Source organism: Carcharodon carcharias, chromosome 11, assembly GCF_017639515.1.
Source record: "Carcharodon carcharias isolate sCarCar2 chromosome 11, sCarCar2.pri, whole genome shotgun sequence".
NCBI classification, from domain to species: Eukaryota; Metazoa; Chordata; class Chondrichthyes; order Lamniformes; family Lamnidae; genus Carcharodon; species Carcharodon carcharias.
In genome coordinates this window covers 159,868,579-159,887,163 of record NC_054477.1, presented here as the reverse complement: position 1 = coordinate 159,887,163, position 18,585 = coordinate 159,868,579, and the positions used below count along the sequence as shown (strand labels likewise).

Below are 18,585 nucleotides of genomic sequence, written 5' to 3'. Positions count from 1 at the left end.
AAGTGCAGCGTTCTGGGGAGTTGGCATCTTGCTTTCCCTCATCAGAAAGTGCTTGGCCCAAGAAGACCAAGCGGGGGAAACTGATTGTTTAGGGAGTTGGGATATTCTGTTTGCGACTCGGGGCTGTGGGCATATTTAATGGCGGGTGTGATTGTATTCATGCATCTGTATCCTGCAACTCATCTTTCTTCCAGAGCCTGCATGCAATGGAAAGCCACGTGATGATCAATTTCCTGCCCACAATCCTGAACCAATTGTTCCGTGTGCTTGCAAGGACCACACAAGAGGATGTTGCCATTAATGTTACAAGGTAAATAAAATGTGTACGGGTATTGTTCATTTATTTTGAGGACAATGTCTTGAATTTTGAAGGACAATTCCTCCATTTTCTGAAATCCTGCCGACTAAATGTTGACAAAATGTTGACAAGTGATAAAAATGGAATTATCAGTGAGCTGCAGCTTTGGGTTAAAAGCACCTGTGACAGTATATCTTGGATAACTACCATTTGTCCCGCCTCAAACAATAAATGGTTGGTTCTACAAAGGAGCTAATTGTTCCATGAATTATTCATTGTGCAGATACAGAGGAGCGATCAGCATTGAGAGCTTAAAGTGATCGTGCAGCATATCAAAAATTGATATGGATGAAAGAGGAATATCCTTTTATCACTGGAACCTGGAATCAAATCCACTGCAGACAGATCTTCCATCCTTTTAGTTATGCAGTCAACTCCATTGTAGCACAGATCCTAATGCATATATATTGACAAACATTCTTTCTGTCTGTCTCTCTCGTCCTTTGACTTGAGTTTACTAATATTCTCGTTCATTGTCTCTTTCATATGCTTTGGCACTCACTTTCTCATACCCCCACTCATACTTTCGTCCTCCCCTCTCATGAGTGTGTAAGAACATGCACACACGCAAAATAGTGACCTAAAGCAGAGCTGTTTACCATTTATTTTTGTTATTCGTTCATAGGATGTGGGTGTTACTCTCTGGGCCAGCATTTATTACCCATCCCTAATTGCCCTTGAGAAGGTGGTGGTGAGCTGCCTTCTTGAACTGCTGCAGTCCATGTGGGGTGGGTATACCCACAATGCTGTTGGGGAGGGTGTTCCAGGATTTTGACCCAGCGACAGTGAAGTAACGGCGATATGTTTCCAAGTCTGGGTGGTGTGTGGCTTGGAGGGGAACTTGCAGCTGGTGGTGTTCCCATGTGTCTGCTGCCCTTGGTCCTTCTAGGTGGCAGTGGTCGTGGGTTTGGAAGGTGCTGTTTAAGGAGTCTTGGTGAGTTTCTGCAGTGCATGTTGTAGATGGTACACACTGCTGCTACTGTGCATCAGTGGTGGAGGGAGTCAATGTTTGTGAATGGGGTGCCAAGCAAGTGGGGCTGCTTTGTCCTGGATGGTATTGAGATTTTTGAGTGTTGTGGGAGCTGCACTCATCCAGGCAAGTGGGGAGTATTCCATCACACTCCTGACTTGTGCCTTGTAGATGGTGGACAGGCTCTGGGGAGTCTGGAGGTGAGTTACTCATCGCAGGATTCCCAGCTGAGAAGGTGTAATCTTCAACTCACAGGGCTCCTGTGTAAAAGCAGAAAATGCTGGAAATGCTCAGCAGGTCAGGCAGCATCTGGGGAGGGAGAGAAACAGAGCTAATGTTTTTCTCTCCTCCTGCCCAGGGTTTTTATTTCCGGTTTCCAGCATTCGCCATGATTTGCTTTTGTGCACCATCTCTGTTTCCGTGGTAACCTTTAATTTCATGAAATTCTCTTCCTAGGGTTCTTGTGCACATTGTCTCACAGTGTCATGAAGGCCTGGAACACTACCTGAGGTCCTACATAAAGGTACTCCTGACAAAGCAACCACCACACATAATAATATGTGAATGTGTGACTGCTGGCTTCAACAGAACGGTACAGGGAGCATCAGATTGAGCGCTGTGTCTTGTCAGTCCTTTGGAGCTGGGAATGGAGGTCCACTTACTGAAACTTTGCCCTCGAACCATTTGACCCTAAATTTAACCAGTCGGTTACATCAGCACAATTACTTTTCTCTTTCGGTTTGGGTGTTCTGAATCTCGTTCCATGACCACGTTAAGATGTGTGAACAGGATTCTGTATTGTCCCTTAACCATTGACTCAGGGGGGGGCTGAATTCTCCGCTGCAGGAGGTGGGTGAGCAGGGGTGTGGGCGTGCATTGAAATTTGCATTTTTGGAGGGCTTCACTGGATTTCGACATCTCCAGAAGCGACACAGTTTCCAAAACAAGGGCCGAGAGAGTATCCAGCAATGCGCTCGCCTCCAGTTAACGGCCCTTTAAGCTCCTTGAGGAGCTTGTTAACGGGCCAGGAGGAGACTTTCCAATTGGAAATCGCCAAACCCTAACAGTCTGGTGCACATCAGCACACAGCTGGTTGGCTTCGCTGTGGGGAGCCGCAAAGGTTTTTGTTTAACCCGGAAATAGTTTTTACCCACCCCCCCCCCCCCCCCAACCCCCACCCCCAGGGGTTCACTACGAGATTGGGCGCTGGGCTGTTGGACTGGGCTGTTTGGCCAGTTCTCTGAGCACTGAGGCTCCTGGCCTTCCTCTCTCATGCAAAGGCAGCGGCAGGCTCCATCATGGCTACCGCCTGCCTTTTGACGCTCCAACAGGCACCTCTCACCTCCTTGCAGACCTCGACATCACCGGCCCAAGGAAGGCTTTCACGCTTGAAGATTGCATCAGGGGATTAGGACCCAGAAATTATCCAGGCGTTAGATTTCTGACCCCAAATTGAAAATCAAGCCCCGAGTGTTTAATGAGCTGAATGTTTAACCAAATCCTTTTCCGGTTCACCTGTGAGTGCACTGTTGTACAGACGAGGTGCAAGTATAGAAGATTGAGATGTTTAAGGTGATTGAGGTATACAATAATATCTCTCTATCAACTCCATTTCCGCTGGTTGGGGGTGCGGTGGGTGGGAGTTGGCAGAGGGTGGGAGCTGGGGGGCGGTGTGGAGGGGGAGTCCAGAACATGAGAGCATTACCTCAAAATTTCGAGCCAGGCCGTTCAGGGGGTGATGTCAGGAAGCACTTCTTCACACAAAATGGGGTGGAAATCTGGAACTCTCTTCCCCCACACCCCCACCCTGTAAAAGCTGCTGAGGTTGGGAGTCAATTGAAAATTTCAAAGCTGAGTGATTGATTTTTGTTGGGAAAGGGGATTAAAGACTGCGGGACTTGAGCAGCCAAACGGAGTTAAGGCATAGATCAGCCATGAACTAATCAAATGGCAGAATTGTGCTTGAAGGGCTGAATGGCCTCCTCTGAGTGGTTTTGATCCAGTCAGCAGTGGCTTATACTGATGCCTTTAAAACAAGCTTCTGGGACTCAGTTCACAGTGACAGGAACTGCGCCCTGAACAGTTGTGTTGCAGTCCACACAATAACACACATTTTCACACTTAAAATATGTGTAACCTTGTCACTGGTGTTGATCCTAAATCCCAACCACAGTGTTATATTCCAGCCAGCAAGAACTAGGCCAAGCTGTGTGGGTCAGATGTTAATTTTTTAAAAGGCAGGTCAGGCTTTCTGACATTTAATGTTTAAATGCAAACCTTTCAGTCTTTTTTTCTCTGAACATTGAATTTGTCATTAAATGGGGTTTTGTTTGATTGAGTGGAGTCTCTGGGATCTTTCTGATCTTAGCTTGGCACCAGACTGTAATTCTAATGGATATAGTGCAAAGCCTGATTTCATATGGTCATAATTTTTGCGGTCAATTATATTAACGTCAAAATGAGTGGTTTTTATAATGGCCCCAGAGGATTATTGTACTGAGCTCCCTGTGTACAAGCATTAATGAATCCTTTCCTTCCTCTCAACTCTTGGTTGCTTTCCCCAGTTTGTCTTCAAAACAGAGCCTTGCAATTCCTCCAAATGCAAGACTGTCCACGAGGAGCTGGCCAAATCCATGACTGTTCTGCTCAAGACAACAGCTGACTTTCTCACCTGCAACAAACTGCTGAAGGTAGATTAAAGTTTAGTCCGTTGTAAGTTGTAAGAAGCTCGGGGCTGGTTTTGGAGCGACGTGAAAGCAGCTGCAGTAAAGTGGACAGTGTGCTCACCATCCGCCAGTGATTGGTTCATCGGCACAGCTGCAGCAAAGTGGACAGTGTGCTCACCGTCCGCCGGTGATTGGTTCATCGGCACCCGCTTTCGGGTTCGATGCCGTTTTGCCAAACTATATTTGGATCAAAAAAAGCCCCACTGAAACATGCTCCTTTTACAGATTGTTCTTGCTACTTCTGGTGATATTTTCATTCCCGTCACAAGCTCTTAAATAGGATCCATTTTGAAGTCCCGTTTTTAAATTTACTCTTATTTCCCACTGTCGCTGCGATTGAATTGTTTGCTGATAGGGTGTGGCGGGGAGGGTGAGGTGGCGAGGGGAGGGAGGGGTGGGGAGGGTGGGCCACGGAGGGGAGGATGTGACAGGGGAGGGTGTGACGGGGAGGGTGAGGTGGGGAGGGTGGGGAGAGTGAGGTGGGGAGGGTGGGGAGGGGAGGGTGAGGTGGCGAGGGGAGGGAGGGGTGGGGAGGGTGTGCCACGGAGGGGAGGATGTGACCGGGGAGGGTGAGGAGGGGAGGGGAGGGTGAGGCGGGGAGGGTGGGGCGGGGAGGGAGGGGAGGGTGAATCGAGGAAGGGTGGGTGGAGGCTCGAATGGAGCATTAACACCGACACATACATGATGGGCTGAATGGTCTGTTTCTGTGCTGTAAAATTCCATCTAATTATTGGGATGGGATCTTTAAGTTGGATCAGGTCATTCACAAGTTAGGAAAATAATCGAAAGCACATTCCTGACGCTGGAAATTCATCAACACCTTCAGCACCGATACAACAATTTCCTGATTTTCTTACCTATCTTAAATATTGAGAGTATTTTGGCACATTCTTATCTAATTAATTCCACAGTCTGTTTGCAGTACCCAAATGCCATTTATTAAGTCATTAAGAAATGCAGTAAGATTTACGCAGAGATTGGTGAGAATGTGGATCTTGCTACCACAGGGAGTGGCTAAACTGAATAGCGTAGACGTAGTTAAGGGGAAGCTGGATAAACACATGAAGGGGAAAGGAATAGAAGGATGTGTTGATCGATTGAAATGAAGAGGGGTGGGAGGAAGCTGGTGTGGAGCATAAACACACACATGGAGCAGTTGGTTGAATGGCCTGTTTTTGTGCTGCAAAATTCAATATAATAACCAGGTAACGGCAGTGGTGCTGCTCCTTGGGGAAGAAGGTGGTGTAGTGCTAATGTCATTGGACTAATGATCCAGGGGTTAATGCTGCGGGAGGCATGGGTTCAAATCCCATCATGGCAGCTGATGGAATTTAAATTCAACTCATAAATCTGGAATATAAAGCTAGTCTCAGCACCGGTGACCATGAAACTATCATTGATTGTTGTAAAAACCCAACTGGGCCTTGAGGAAATCTGCCATCCTTACCCGGTCTGGCCTACATGTGACTCCAGACCCACAGCAACAGGGTTGACTCTTAGTTGCCCTCAAGGCCACTCTGTTCAAGGGCAATTAAATTCAGTCAACAAATGCTGGCCTTTTCAGCAACACCCACATCCCATGAAGATATATTGAAAAATAATATGAACATAGCAGATAAGTGGTTTCATTGGGATTGTCCATGTTAATTGTTGATTTAATAGTGCGATAATCAGTACAACAGGAAGTGTTTGTATACATGAGATTTTTAATAGATACAGGGGCATTGTAACATGAGCATAATGCATCATCTTGTGATAGCTGATGATTTGATTGTTCTTTGGGGATGCATTTTCTCTGTTTGTTTAACACGTTTCAAATTTACGTTCATTATGCTTAAAAAAGGTTTTGTTTGTTTTTAGTATTCTTGGTTTTTCCTGGAGGCATTGATCAAGTCAATGGCCCAGCATCTTATAGAAACCAGCAAACTGAAGGTAAGCACCCTTGTGTTAGTTCCTGATGCGTAGGAGGATTTCTTTTTAAACCATGTTGATATTTGGATTAGAATGAACTTTATTAATTGATCCATTCAGCTCCCCTAAACTCAAGTTTGTCCAAAACTCCATTTCCTCTATCCTAAATCTCATCATTGTATTCCCTTGAGGGTTGCACTCCTCCCAGTACTTGTAACTTCCTGCAGCCCAACAACCCTCCGAGATCTCTTCTGCTCCTCCAATTCTGGCCTCTTAAGTATTGCAGAATTTTATCATCCACATTTAGTGGCTGCGTTTTCACCTGTCTGGGTCCTAAGCTCTGGAATTCCCTTCCTAAACCGCTCGGCCTCTCTGTCTCTCTCTCTCTCTCTCTCTCTGTCTGTCTGTCTCTGTCCCTGTCTCTCTCTCTCTCTCTCTCTCTCTCTCTCTCTCTCTCTGTCTCTGTCTCTGTGTGTCTGTCTCTCTTTCTCTCCGTCTCTCTCTCTCCGTCTCTCTCTCTCTCTCCGTCTCTCTCTCTCTCTCCGTCTCTCTCTCTCTCTCCCTCTCTCTCTCTCTCTCCCTCTCTCTCTCTCTCTCCCTCTCTCTCTCTCTGTCTCTCTCTCTCTTTCTCTCTCTCTCTCCTTTAAGACATTGCTTAAAACTAACCTTTTGACCAAGCTGCTGGTCATCTTATGTGACTCAATCTCAAATAATATTTCATCACGTTCCTGTGAAACGCTTTGGGATATGTTAATATTGCTGAAAAAAAGAGACACGTCTAAGCTGTTCGTCAAGACATTGACCAATCAGGGTCAAGCTGCCTGGTTTAAATTTCAAACAATGTTTGGCAGTTAACTGTCAGTCACCATCAGCGGTGCATTCTCCATGGCAATGCCACTTGCCAACCAATCAGCACTCTCTTCACATGCAGTATAAATCGTTGTTTTCAGCCATATATTTGTATTCTTGCAAGTGTCCTGATGAGTGCAAAACGAAAAGCTTCAACACGTCTCTTTTTATCAGCAAGTCAAGTTCTGTACTACCAAATGTCAATATATTTTAATGTTAAATATGCTATATAAATGCAAGTTGCTCTTGTAGTTTCGTTCAACACACCACTTAAGTACATAAATACATAATATAAATACAGTGCCTACAAGAGCAGGTCAGAGGCTGGGAATTCTGCAGAGAATAACTCACCTGACTCCCCAAAGCCTGACCACCATCTACAAGGCACAAGTCTGGAGTGTGATGGAATACTTCTCACTTGGATGCGTGCAGCTCCCTTAACACTCAAGAAGCTCGGCACAAATCAGGACAAAGCGGCCCACTTGATCGGCACCCCAACCACCACCTTAAACATTCACTCCCTGCACCACCAACACACAGTGACAATATGTGTAACATCCACACTGCAGCAACTCCCCAAGCTTCCTTCGAAAGCGCCTTCCATATCCATGACCTTTACCACCTAGAAGAACAAGCGTAGCAAATACATGGGGTAATCACCCCCTGGAAGTTGCTCTCCAATTCACTCACCATCCTGACTTGGAAATATATCGCCGTTCCCTCACTGTCGCTGGGTCAAAATCCTGGAGCTCCCTCCCTAACAGCACTGTGGGTGTACCTACACCACATGGACTGCAGCGGTTCAAGAAGGCAGTTCACCACCACCTTCTCAAGGGCAACTAGGGATGGGCAATAAATGCTGGCCCAGCCAGCGAAGCCCACATCCCGTGAATGAATGTTAAAAATTCTTAATATTAAGCGCTGAAGGGTAACGGATGTGAAAATCTTAGAATTATTTAAGAACCAGTTGAACCATATCATAATGGACTGTATTTTATTTAAGGATGGAGGAACTAGGAAACACTGAATATTTTTTCTTGTATATCCTGTTTTATCTGTCTAATTCGGTAAGAATTTTGTTTAAATAAAATCCATAGAAATCAAACTGTGTCTGCTTATGGAGGAACATATAACTGGGGACATAAACAAAAGAGGGCCACTAATAAATCCAATAGGGAGTTTCGGAGGTAGTCTTTACCTAGAGAATGGTGAGAATGTGGAACTTGCTACCACAAGGAGTGGTTGAGGTGAATAGTATAGGGGAAGCTGGATAAACGCATGAGGCAGAAAGGAATAGAAGGATATGCTGATAGGGTGAGGATGAAATGGGGTGGGAAGGGGCTTGTGTGGAGTATAAACACCAGCATGGACCAGTTGGGCCAAACAGCCTGTTTCTGTGCTGGTACATTAAATGAGTTGTGTGTTTTTTTTGGTTAATTATTACCAACACACATCCACCTAATTAGATGTTTCAAAGTTATTAAGCTGTGTTATTCATTTTCAACTCCTGCCTCTGATCTCGTGTTTGCACACGCTGTTGCCTGTTTAATGAATGTATTCCAAGTATCCGGGACACATCTGCACATCTGTTTTGTATCTTGTTCCTGTCTCGCAACCTATCAGCCAACTGCCAGCCATTGCAAAGCAAAAAGAGTGAATTATTGTGCTGCTTCACATTATTCCTGTTTTAAAAGTAGTTGAGTGTCATTGTGTATGCATGATTGAAACCACAGATGAAAGAATAGGAAATATAACCACCAAAACATCCAGATTCAGAAGGTTATGAGTTCAAATCCCACTCCAGAGATATGAGCACAGAATCCAGGCGGATACTGAGGGAGTGCTGCACTGTCGGAGATGGAGTCTTTCGGATGTGATGTTAAGCTGCATCCCCCTCAGATGGTTGTGAAAGGGATTCCCTGGCACTATTTTGAAGAAGAGCAGAGCAGCTCTCTGTGGTATTCTGGCTAATAATCATCCCTCATCCAACATCACTAAAAAAAAACGGATAGTCTGTTCATTATCCCATTGCTGTTTTTTGGAATCTGCTGTGCACAAATTGGCTGTCATGTTTCCAGCGTTATAACAGTGATTGCAGTTCAGAAAGTACTTCACTTGACGTGGAAAGGTTAAGCAGATTGGGCCTATACTCATTGGAGTTGGATTCTCATTGAAGCGTATAAAATTCTTATAGCACTTGACAGGGTCGATGTCCCATTAGCTGCCAGGATCGTCTGGTCCCGCCGAAAGTCTTTTGGCTGGCCTGCCATGACAGTGCTGGAGGATCCCAACCTAAGTCACAGCAGTTGCTTGTGGCGTTAAAGGTGTATGGTAGTGAATGTGGTAAAAACAAATGCTAAGTTTCTCGAGCAGTAAAAATAAATATTGTGCAGTAATTATCTTTAACTTTTTAGTAATATATTTTGGATACTAGGTGAGAGTAAAGATCCCTCTCCTGCTCCCAGGAATTTCAGTTAAACAGTTCCTTCACTGTCGTTGGGTCAAAATCCTGGAACTCCCTCCCTAACAGCACTGTGGGTGTACCTACACCACATGGACTGCAGCGGTTCAAGGAGACAGCTCCCCACCACCTTGAGGCCACGAAGGATTGGGCTACTAATATTGGCCTTGTCAGGGACACCCACACCCCAGAAAGGAATATGTAAAAAGAATGGTACACACACTTGTATCAATGTAAATTTTTGATTTTCCTTTTTCTTTTGTACATCGATGGGATGTGGGCATCACCGGCTGGGCCAACATTTATCGCCCATCCCAAATTGCCCTTGAGAAGGTGGTGGTGAGCTGCCTCCTTGAACCGCTGCAGTCCATGGAGTGTAGGTACACCCACAATGCTGTTAGGAAAGGAGTTGCACTCATCCAGGCAAGTGGGGAGTATTCCATCACACTCCTGACTTGTGCTTTGTAGATGGTTGACAGGCTTTGAGGAGTCAGGAGGTGAGTTACTCGTTGCAGGATTCCTAGTCTCTGACCTGCTCTTGTAGCCACAGTGTTTATGTGGCTAGCCTAGTTCAGTTTCTGGTCAATGTTAACCCCCAGGATGTTGATAGTGTTGGATTCAGCAATCGTAATGCCATTGAATGTCATGGGGCGATGGTTAGATTCTCTCTTGTTGGAGATGGTCATTTCCTGACATATGTGTGGTGCGAATGTTACTTACCACTTGTCAGCCCAAGCCTGGATATTGTCCAGGCCTTGCTGCACTTGGACATGGACTGCTTCAGTATCTGAGGAGTTGCGAATGGTGCTGAACATTGTGCAATCATCAGCGAACATCCCCACTTCTGACCTTATGATGGAAGGAAGGTAATTGATGAAGCAGCTGAAGATGGTTGGGCCTAAGACATTATCCTGAGGAACTTCTGTAGTGATGCCCTGGGGCTGATATGATTGACTTCCAACAACCACAGCCATCTTCCTTTGTGCTAGGTATGAATCCAACCAGTGGAGAGTTTTCCCCCTGATTCCCATTGACCCCAGTTTTGCTGAGGCTCCTTGATGCCACACTCGGTCAAATGCTGCCTTGATGTCAAGGGCAGTCACCCTCACTTCACCTCAGGGGTTCAGCTCTTTTGTCCATGTTTGAAGCAAGGCTGTAATGAGGTCAGGAGCTGAGTGGCTGTGGTGGAACCCAAACTGAGCATCAGTAAGCAAATATTTACCTTTTAGTTTCTCAATTAAATACCAATTGTTTATACCAAATTATGGACAGTTTGTGCTGTACCCAACAATTATTCATGTTGTTTTGTGCGTTTCATGTAATAAATTGTCCCAAGGCACTTTATTGTGAGAGCCTATCTATCCTGGGGGATACCATTGACCAGAAACTGGAGGTATTAGAACAGATGACCAAAACCTCAATCAAAGAGACAGGTCTTAAGCATTAAAGGGCAAGAGGGAGGTTGAATGAGAAAATTTGAGAGTCATCTGAAGGCACAGCCACCAATAATGGAAGGATGAATATCTGGGAAGCCCAAGAGGCCAGAATTGGAGGAGTGCAAAGATATCAGAGGGGGCTGGAGGAGGCTACAGAGAGAGGAAGGGTGAAACTATGGTGGGACTTGAAAACCAGGATGAGATTTTTACACTGCAATAAAAACAGTGGTTATTAATCTAATGTTCTGAAAAGTTTCTGTCCTTGTCTGGTTTATTTAGTTATTCCGGAATCAGCGTTTCCCTGCCTCTTACCAGCACACGGTGGAGACTCTTGTCAACCTGCTGATGCCGCACATCACACAGAAGTACAAAGACAAGCCGGAGGAGGCTCGGAATGCGAATCACAGCCTCGCTGTCTTCATTAAGGTAAGGATTGTCAGAGCTAACCTTTCCGTCAGTTCGTACTTACATGTTTGTGGACATGTGTTCGATGTTCAATGGCCTTGAGATTCTGAAAAGCAAAGTGAACTTTGATCACACTAATGGTCAGAGGCAATTGGCTGATGTATCGCATCAGCTTTGGACCTTCTCAACAATAATAGTGAAAACCCGGTCAATGGAGGGCGAAATTTTGTTGCTTAAGACTTCTGACAAATTATTTTTCACCCAAATGCTTATGGCTTATGGATTTTTGGTTGTTGCAATCCATTCCCTGATGCAGTACTCGAGTCAGCTCAACTGCCTGTGTATCCACAACACAACAGCTGAACATTATGGAATAATGAAATAGCCTCCAAATGCAAACAGAAGATGCTGGAAATACTCAGTGAGTTCGGCAGCATCTGTGGAGAGAGAAACAGAGAGAGAGAGAGAGAGAAAAACATGGGGGGAGATAGTGGCGGTAATGTCACTGGACCAGTAATCCAGAGGCCCAGGTTAATGCTCTGGGGACATGGGTTCAAATCCCACCACAGCTGCTGGTGGAATTTAAATTCAATATAAAATATAATTATATAACAACTGTCATCGATTGCTGTTTGAAAAAAAAATCTGGTTCACTAATACACTTTAGGGAAGGAAATCTGCCTCCCTTACCCAGTCCGGCTGATATGTGACTCCAAACCCACAGCAATGTGGTTGACTCTTAACTGCCCTCTGAAATGGCCTAGCAAACCTCTCAGCTCACGGACAATTAGGGATGGGCAACAAATGCTGGCCCTGCCAGCGACACCCACAAGCCATGAAAGAATAAAGAAAAAAAAAAATCAGGTCAGCCACCTATGGTCAGAATCTGAAACGTTAACTCAGTTTCTCTCTCCGCAGATGCTGCCTGACCTGCTGAGTGTTTCCAGCGTTTTGATTTCAGATTGTCTTTTTATATTTTGCTCTTGTTCTGGTGAAATCATGGTGTCGTTGCAGTAGCTAAGCATTCCGGAGGTGTGGAGTAATGATCCTGCGATATGTGCACTGGACCACTCTGCCAAAGGATGTATACCCTCCTTCCTTCACCCGGTTCACCTCAGATGACGAAAAAGCAAACCACCCGCTCTCAACTCACCTGCCCACGCCAACCACAGTACGGAGTGGGCAGCGTAAGACTTGGGTCAGTTGGCTTGTGGACGAGTTCGATTGCCCGTTAACGATTTTTGTCGAAATGGTGGGCAGGCTGCCGATTTCCGTGCCCCCCCCCCCCCCCCCCAACCATGTTTTGGGGAATGGGTCGCTTGGGCAGGAAGGCGGTGGGCTCGCTACCCGTCGAAGTTTACCCGGTGGGTTGCTATACAAATTCAGCTCCGTGGTCACCATTACTAATAGTAACCTGATTTATTTCACTGAGTTGAATTTAAGGGATGAGATTTGAACCTGTGCACAGATCGTTAGCCGAGCAACACCGACCACGCTGTGCTTCCTCACAACTTGTTCCTTGACTTCCATTCGCTTGAACTTGGTGAATGGCTGTGCCTCTTCTTTTTGCGCAGTTTATTAGTTTTAGTTTTAACCATCTTGGTTTTAAGTAGCATAATTGATGCTCACATTGGTAGCACTTTTAGTCTCCCAAAGTACTTCCTAACTGTTTTTAAAAAAAAAACTCAATTTTGAGAAATGTTGAGTGAAAGGATAAAAGTAGTGACACAAGATTTTTTTTATTTGTGCATGGGACATGGGCATTCTGGCCAGGTCAGCATTTATTGCCCATCCCTAGTTGCCCCTTGAGAAGGTGGTGGTGAGCTGCCTTCTTGAACCGCTGCAGTCCATGTGGTGCAGGTACACCCACAGTGCTGTTAGGGAGGGAGTTCCAGGATTTTGACCCAGCGACAGTGAGGGAACGGCGATATATTTCCAAGTCAGGATGGTGAGTGGCTTGGAGGGGAACTTCCAGGTGGTGGTGTTCCCATCTCTCTGCTCCCCTTGTCCTTCTAGATGGTAAAGATCACAGGTTTGGAAGGCGCTGTTGAAGGAGCCTTGGTGAATTCCTGCAGTGCATCGTGTAGATGGTACACATTGATGCTACCGTATGTTGATGGTGGAGGAGTGAATGTTTGTGGATGGGGTGCCAGTCAAGCAGGCTGCTTTGTCCTGGATGGTGTCAAGTTTCTTGAGTGTTGTTGGAGCTGCACTCATGCAAGCAAGTGGGGAATATTCCATCACACTCCTGACTTGTGCCATGCAGATGGTGGTATCTGAGGAGCCGTGAATGGTGCTGAACATTGTGCAGTCATCAGCGAACATCCCCACTTCTGACCTTATGATGGAGGAAAGATCATTGATGATGCCGGTGAAGATGTTTGGGCCGAGGACACTACCCTGAGGAACTCCTACAGCGATGTCCTGGAACTGAGAAGATTGACCTCCAATAACCACAACCATCTTCCTTTGTGCTAGCTATCACTCCAACCAGCAGAGAGTTTTCCCCTGATTCCCATTGACTTCAGTTTTGCTAGGGCTCCTTGATGCCACACTTAGCCAAATGCTCCCTTGATGTCAAGGGCAGTCACTCTTGCCTCACCTCAGGAGTTCAGCTCTTTTGTCCATGTTTGGACCAAGGCTGTAGTGAGGTCAGGAGCTGAGTGGCCCTGGTGGAACCCAAACTGGGCGTCAGTGAGCAGGTTATTGCTAAGCAAGTGCTGCAGTTGCCAAAACCCTCAGCCTGGAATTCCATCCCTTCACCTCTCTGCCTCTCAACCTCACTTTCCTTCTTTTCAGACACATCTTAAGACCTACATCTGTGACCCAGCCAATGTTCATCTGACCCAGTATATCCCTGTGTAGCTCGATCTCATATTTTGTTTTGTAATGCTCCTGTGAAGCGACCTGGGTCTTTTCATTTCATTCGGCACTGTGTAAATATAGGTTGTTGTTGTGGAGAGAGGCCAGGAGGGGGAAAGACGTTTGAACCATTGTGCGATCATTTGGTTGGGACTGTCACACCAACGCCATGCGTTTCAATAACCTTTGGAAGGTAAGTTTAGGAAGTGGGTGTGGGGGAAGGCAAATCAGTCAGAACACAAAGTTTCCAACTGACCATTATTTACCTTCTGTATATTTATAATTTGCAGAGATGCTTCTCGCTGATGGACAGAGGGTTTGTCTTCAAGCAAATTAACAATTACATGAAGTGGTTCAGTCCAGGAAACCCAAAGGTTTGGCGTGATTACTTCCTTAGCTCAGTTTTTGCAATAGTTCTTGACATGCCCGCATTTTCCATGGGGATCCAAGACCTTCGCTGGTGTTAATAAATGTATTGTATGTAATCGTAAAATGATTGTGCTATGGGTTACGTGTTTAGTACCTTCAACAGTTTGCAATTCTGAGCTGGAATGCCGTGTGAATTTTGTAAAGTAACTTTCCCTCGTTGTATAGAAATCAGTTTTGTGCAGCACGTTGCAACCACACAACGCAAGGTGGTGGGTGCAGAATGTTGCACGTACAGTTTCAGACAGCAACTAAACTCATTACTGCTCCTCTGACCGAAATGTTTCATTTTAGACACTGTTTGAGCTGAAGTTTGAATTTCTGCGGGTTATCTGCAACCACGAACATTACATTCCGCTAAACCTGCCCATGCCGTTTGGAAAAGGCAGAGTTCAGAGATATCAAGGTAATTTTGTTCTTAAAAAAAAACACACACACACACGACTGTGTGAATTGCTGGCTGTTGCACTACTTAGAGCTCTGATTTTTAATTTAATTTTTAATTTGACTTTATTTTTTTTTAGAAGAGCGCTCATTGCTAATGATTGCTTCATTCTTTTTGTGGTCTTTTCCCCCACCCCAATTTGTTTCTCTCTTCTGTTAATTAGCATTTCTTTCACCAACTGTGGAGTCATGTACTGCTCCTGTAGGTAGGTATATGGGATATTGTGCTTGCTTGTTACAGAGATGGTCTGCTCAGCCAGGAAGCACATTACACTCTAAAATCTCTCACGTAAACAGTTTGTTCTGCCAGTATTGGCATTGGGAAGGTAAAATGTAAAAGCCAAGTGCAGTTATAATTCTCGATTACAATCATTATACCCAGTCTATTTACTATGTGAAAGTTTTAGTTCACAACTCAACAAATCTCCATTCACATTGATTTTTTTTCTTGCTGGGGTCCCATAAAGTTAGCAGTTCCCAAATGAGCATCACCCAATAACTCTTTGCTGAGCGTTTGCCTTCTCACAGTCGTTCATGTATTCAATTATTTTTAATGTCGAAACATAGTTTAATAATAATTTTTTCATTTTCAATCTACTTGGAAAATAAGGATCTAAATGGAATTGGAGAGCCAAGGGAATATCGTAGAAGGGTTGCAGCGCACCTTTCAGCCTTTTGTGTCTGTGCCAGCTCTATACAAGATCAATTCAACTAGTCTTACTCCAGCCGCTCTTTCCCCACAGCCCTGCCAATGTTTTTTTCTCCTCAGTACAAATACACAAATCACTGAAAGTAGCAACATGCCTTAACAGAGCCAAAACAAAGCAATCCATGCCCTAGTGTTTATTTCTAGATGGATAGAAGTAGAAAGTAGAGGACTTATGCAAAACTTGTATCTAACCTTGATTAGACCTGATTTGGAGGACCCTGTACAGCTCTCGTTGCTACATTATGAAAACGATAGAGATACACAGCAGAGGGTGCAAAGAAGATTCACGAGGATGATGCCAGAACTGTGGGGTTACATCTATCAGGAGAGGAGGAACAGATCTTTTCTCCAGAGAGAAGGAGGCCGAGGGATGACCTAATCAGAGGTCTCCAAAATTATGAAAGGTTTTAATAGAGTGGATACAGAGAAGATGTTTCCACTTGTGGGGGAAGAGCAGAACTGAAGGCCATCAATAAAAGATGGTCACCAAGAAATCCAGTGAGGAATTCATGAGAACCTTTACCCAGAGATTGGTGAGAATGGAACACGCTAGCGCAGGGAGTAGTTGAGGTGAATCGTATTGATGTATTTAAGGATAAACATATGAGGGAGAAGGGAATAGAAGGTTATGATGAGAGCTCAGGAAAGATGGGAGGAGCATTGAATAGAGCATAAACATTGGCATGGACTGGTCAAGCCAGACAGCCTTGTCCTGTGTAGTATAATCAACATGTAGAAACGATAACTGTGTATTTTAACCTGCCACAATAATTATTTTCATAAGCGCAAGCTGATTGGGCAGGAACATTGTGGGAAGGCTAAACAATAATGAATAAAAGGGTATTCATATATAAGTTGAATTTGATAACTTATGGGATTTCAAAGAGAAAACTATACCTCATGTTGGGAGAGGTGAAAGAAGCTTCCTGGCAATTGGGTGAACAAATCATTCGATCTCCTTGTAATAAATCCAATTATTTGCATTTGGGTGTGTTTGTTTACCGTGTGCGCATGTGTGTGTGTAACCTTTTGAGTACTGTGAGCATTTTCAGTATTTAAAGGGGATTATAAATCGGGAACTGGTCCTAAAATTATTTTCAGGGATAATGAAAGAAACGTTCTTGAACATCTGAGGTCCAAGCCGTGGGTTTTCTGTGCCTCAACTCACCTGCCTTACAGGCCTTTGGAGTCAGTAACCCAGCACATACCAGTGACACTTGAGGGAGTTTCTCCGTGGCTTTGTCTTTAGAAATATTCCAACTCGGCCAGATCTGATGGAAAAATTTTTAAAATGACACTTCAGGATTCATCACATGACCTTAACTATCCCGCCGTTGGTCACTCAGTGTTCATCCCCCGATGCCCTGTCTCCTCTCATCATTTGGAAAGCCAATACAGACTTTTCACTACCCAATTGGTGAATGATTCTTGACTGCTACTCAGTCTTGTAACCCCCTCCATTCGATTTTTTTTTTTGGATGCTTTTCTCATGGGTTTGGTGGTTGCCAACTCTCGTTGGATGTATTCCTGGAGATTTCATCACATGACCTCTACTCTCCAACCGTCCCGCCCCCACACCCCAGCCATTGGCTGTCCGGAACGTCCACCACCATAGAACAATGGCTTTCCAACCAATTGGAGAGCTAGCAAGGCTGTACTTGACTGGATGATTCTTGAATGTCAGTCAAGCAGTTCTTTCCATCCCCATCCCTAACATTATTATAACTTGTAGACAAAAGTGTTGAAAAGGAAATATATTTTTCCTAATGCCCTCTGTTTTCCTGGGTTCTGCTTACAGCAATTCCTGAAGAATCCAGGGCAATCCTGGAGGGTTGGCAACTGCAGACACACCTCAACTTTGCTCACAGATCCACAAAAATTGGAATATATCAGGGAGATTGGTGGCATAGTGATCCAGAGGCCCAGGCTAATGCTGTGGGGACACGGGTTCAGATCCCACCACAGCAGCTGGTGGAATTTAAATTCAATTAACTAAATCTGGAATTGAAAACTAGTCTCAGTAATGGTGACCATGAAACTGTCATTGATTCTCATAAAATGCCCACCTGGGTCACTAATGTCCTTTAGGGAAGGAAATCTGCCGTCCATACCCGGTCTGGCCTACATGAGGCTCCAGACCCACAGCGATGTGGCTGACTCTTAACTGCCCCCTGAAATGGCCTTGGCAAGCCACTCAGTACAAGGGCAATTAGGGATGGGCAATTCCAGGTCAGTGACCAAGCACGTGGGCTCCACATCTTTGTTGCAAGAGAAAACAGAAGCCTTTGTACTGTTGGATGTCCTTCCTTTCCTGGCTCCACAGTCTCAAAGGAACTGAGTTATCCTCTTATACAGAGGCTTTAAGGATGAAATTTCGACAGTCTCGTTTAAATCCCCCACTTTGTTACATGCTCGTTCTGTTGCTTTTAGTTTTGCTCGGGAAATTTTTAGTTTGGTAGTCCTTGTCCAATCATGAAGCAGGATGGGGGTGGGTGAATGGGATGCAAGCTGCTGATTGGAGCAGGGAGCTGCTATATTTTTGTCCCTTCTTACCGACTGCCAGCAGCTTCCAGTGGAAGTGGAGCAAGATTCACCAAACAGGGCCCCTCTGATTGCTGATCAACCGGGATGATTGTCAAAGCTGAGGAAGACCAGGAGAAGCAGCCTGACGTGGAAGTCCCTCAGTGCAGTAACCAGGATGAAACTTGTCCGCCATCTGCAAGTCAGGAATATTCTCCACTTGCCTGGATGAGTGAGGCTCCACCAACATTCAAGAAATTCCATCCATGACAAAGCAACCCCCTTGATCGGCACCCCATCCACCGCCATAAAGATTCACTCCCTCCCCCACCGACGCACAGTGTGTGCCATCTACAAGATGCACTGGAGCAACTCACCAAGGCTCCTTAGGCAGCACCTTCCGGATCCACGACCCTTCCATCTAGAAGGACAAGGGCAGCAGACACGTGGGAACATCACCACTTGGAAGTTCCCCTCCAAGCCACTCACCATCCTGACTTGGAAGTAC

The 18,585-nt window shown here is 45.2% G+C and overlaps 1 protein-coding gene across 6 annotated transcripts in view; it reads left to right on the top strand.

Moving 5' to 3' along the window:
- dock9b (dedicator of cytokinesis 9b) overlaps positions 1 to 18,585 on the top strand; it is a 298,109-nt gene that overhangs the window by 189,368 nt on the left and 90,156 nt on the right. For all 6 annotated transcript variants that reach the window (XR_005944397.1, XM_041198638.1, XM_041198635.1 and 3 more), the window contains exons 24-30: positions 195 to 310; positions 1,785 to 1,851; positions 3,893 to 4,018; positions 5,915 to 5,986; positions 10,991 to 11,137; positions 14,269 to 14,352; positions 14,699 to 14,810. Coding sequence is in view for 5 of the 6 variants with exons in the window: in XM_041198638.1 (XP_041054572.1) it covers positions 195 to 310; positions 1,785 to 1,851; positions 3,893 to 4,018; positions 5,915 to 5,986; positions 10,991 to 11,137; positions 14,269 to 14,352; positions 14,699 to 14,810 (724 nt within the window). In the remaining variant the exon portion in view is untranslated. The remainder of the gene's footprint in view (positions 1 to 194; positions 311 to 1,784; positions 1,852 to 3,892; positions 4,019 to 5,914; positions 5,987 to 10,990; positions 11,138 to 14,268; positions 14,353 to 14,698; positions 14,811 to 18,585) is intronic.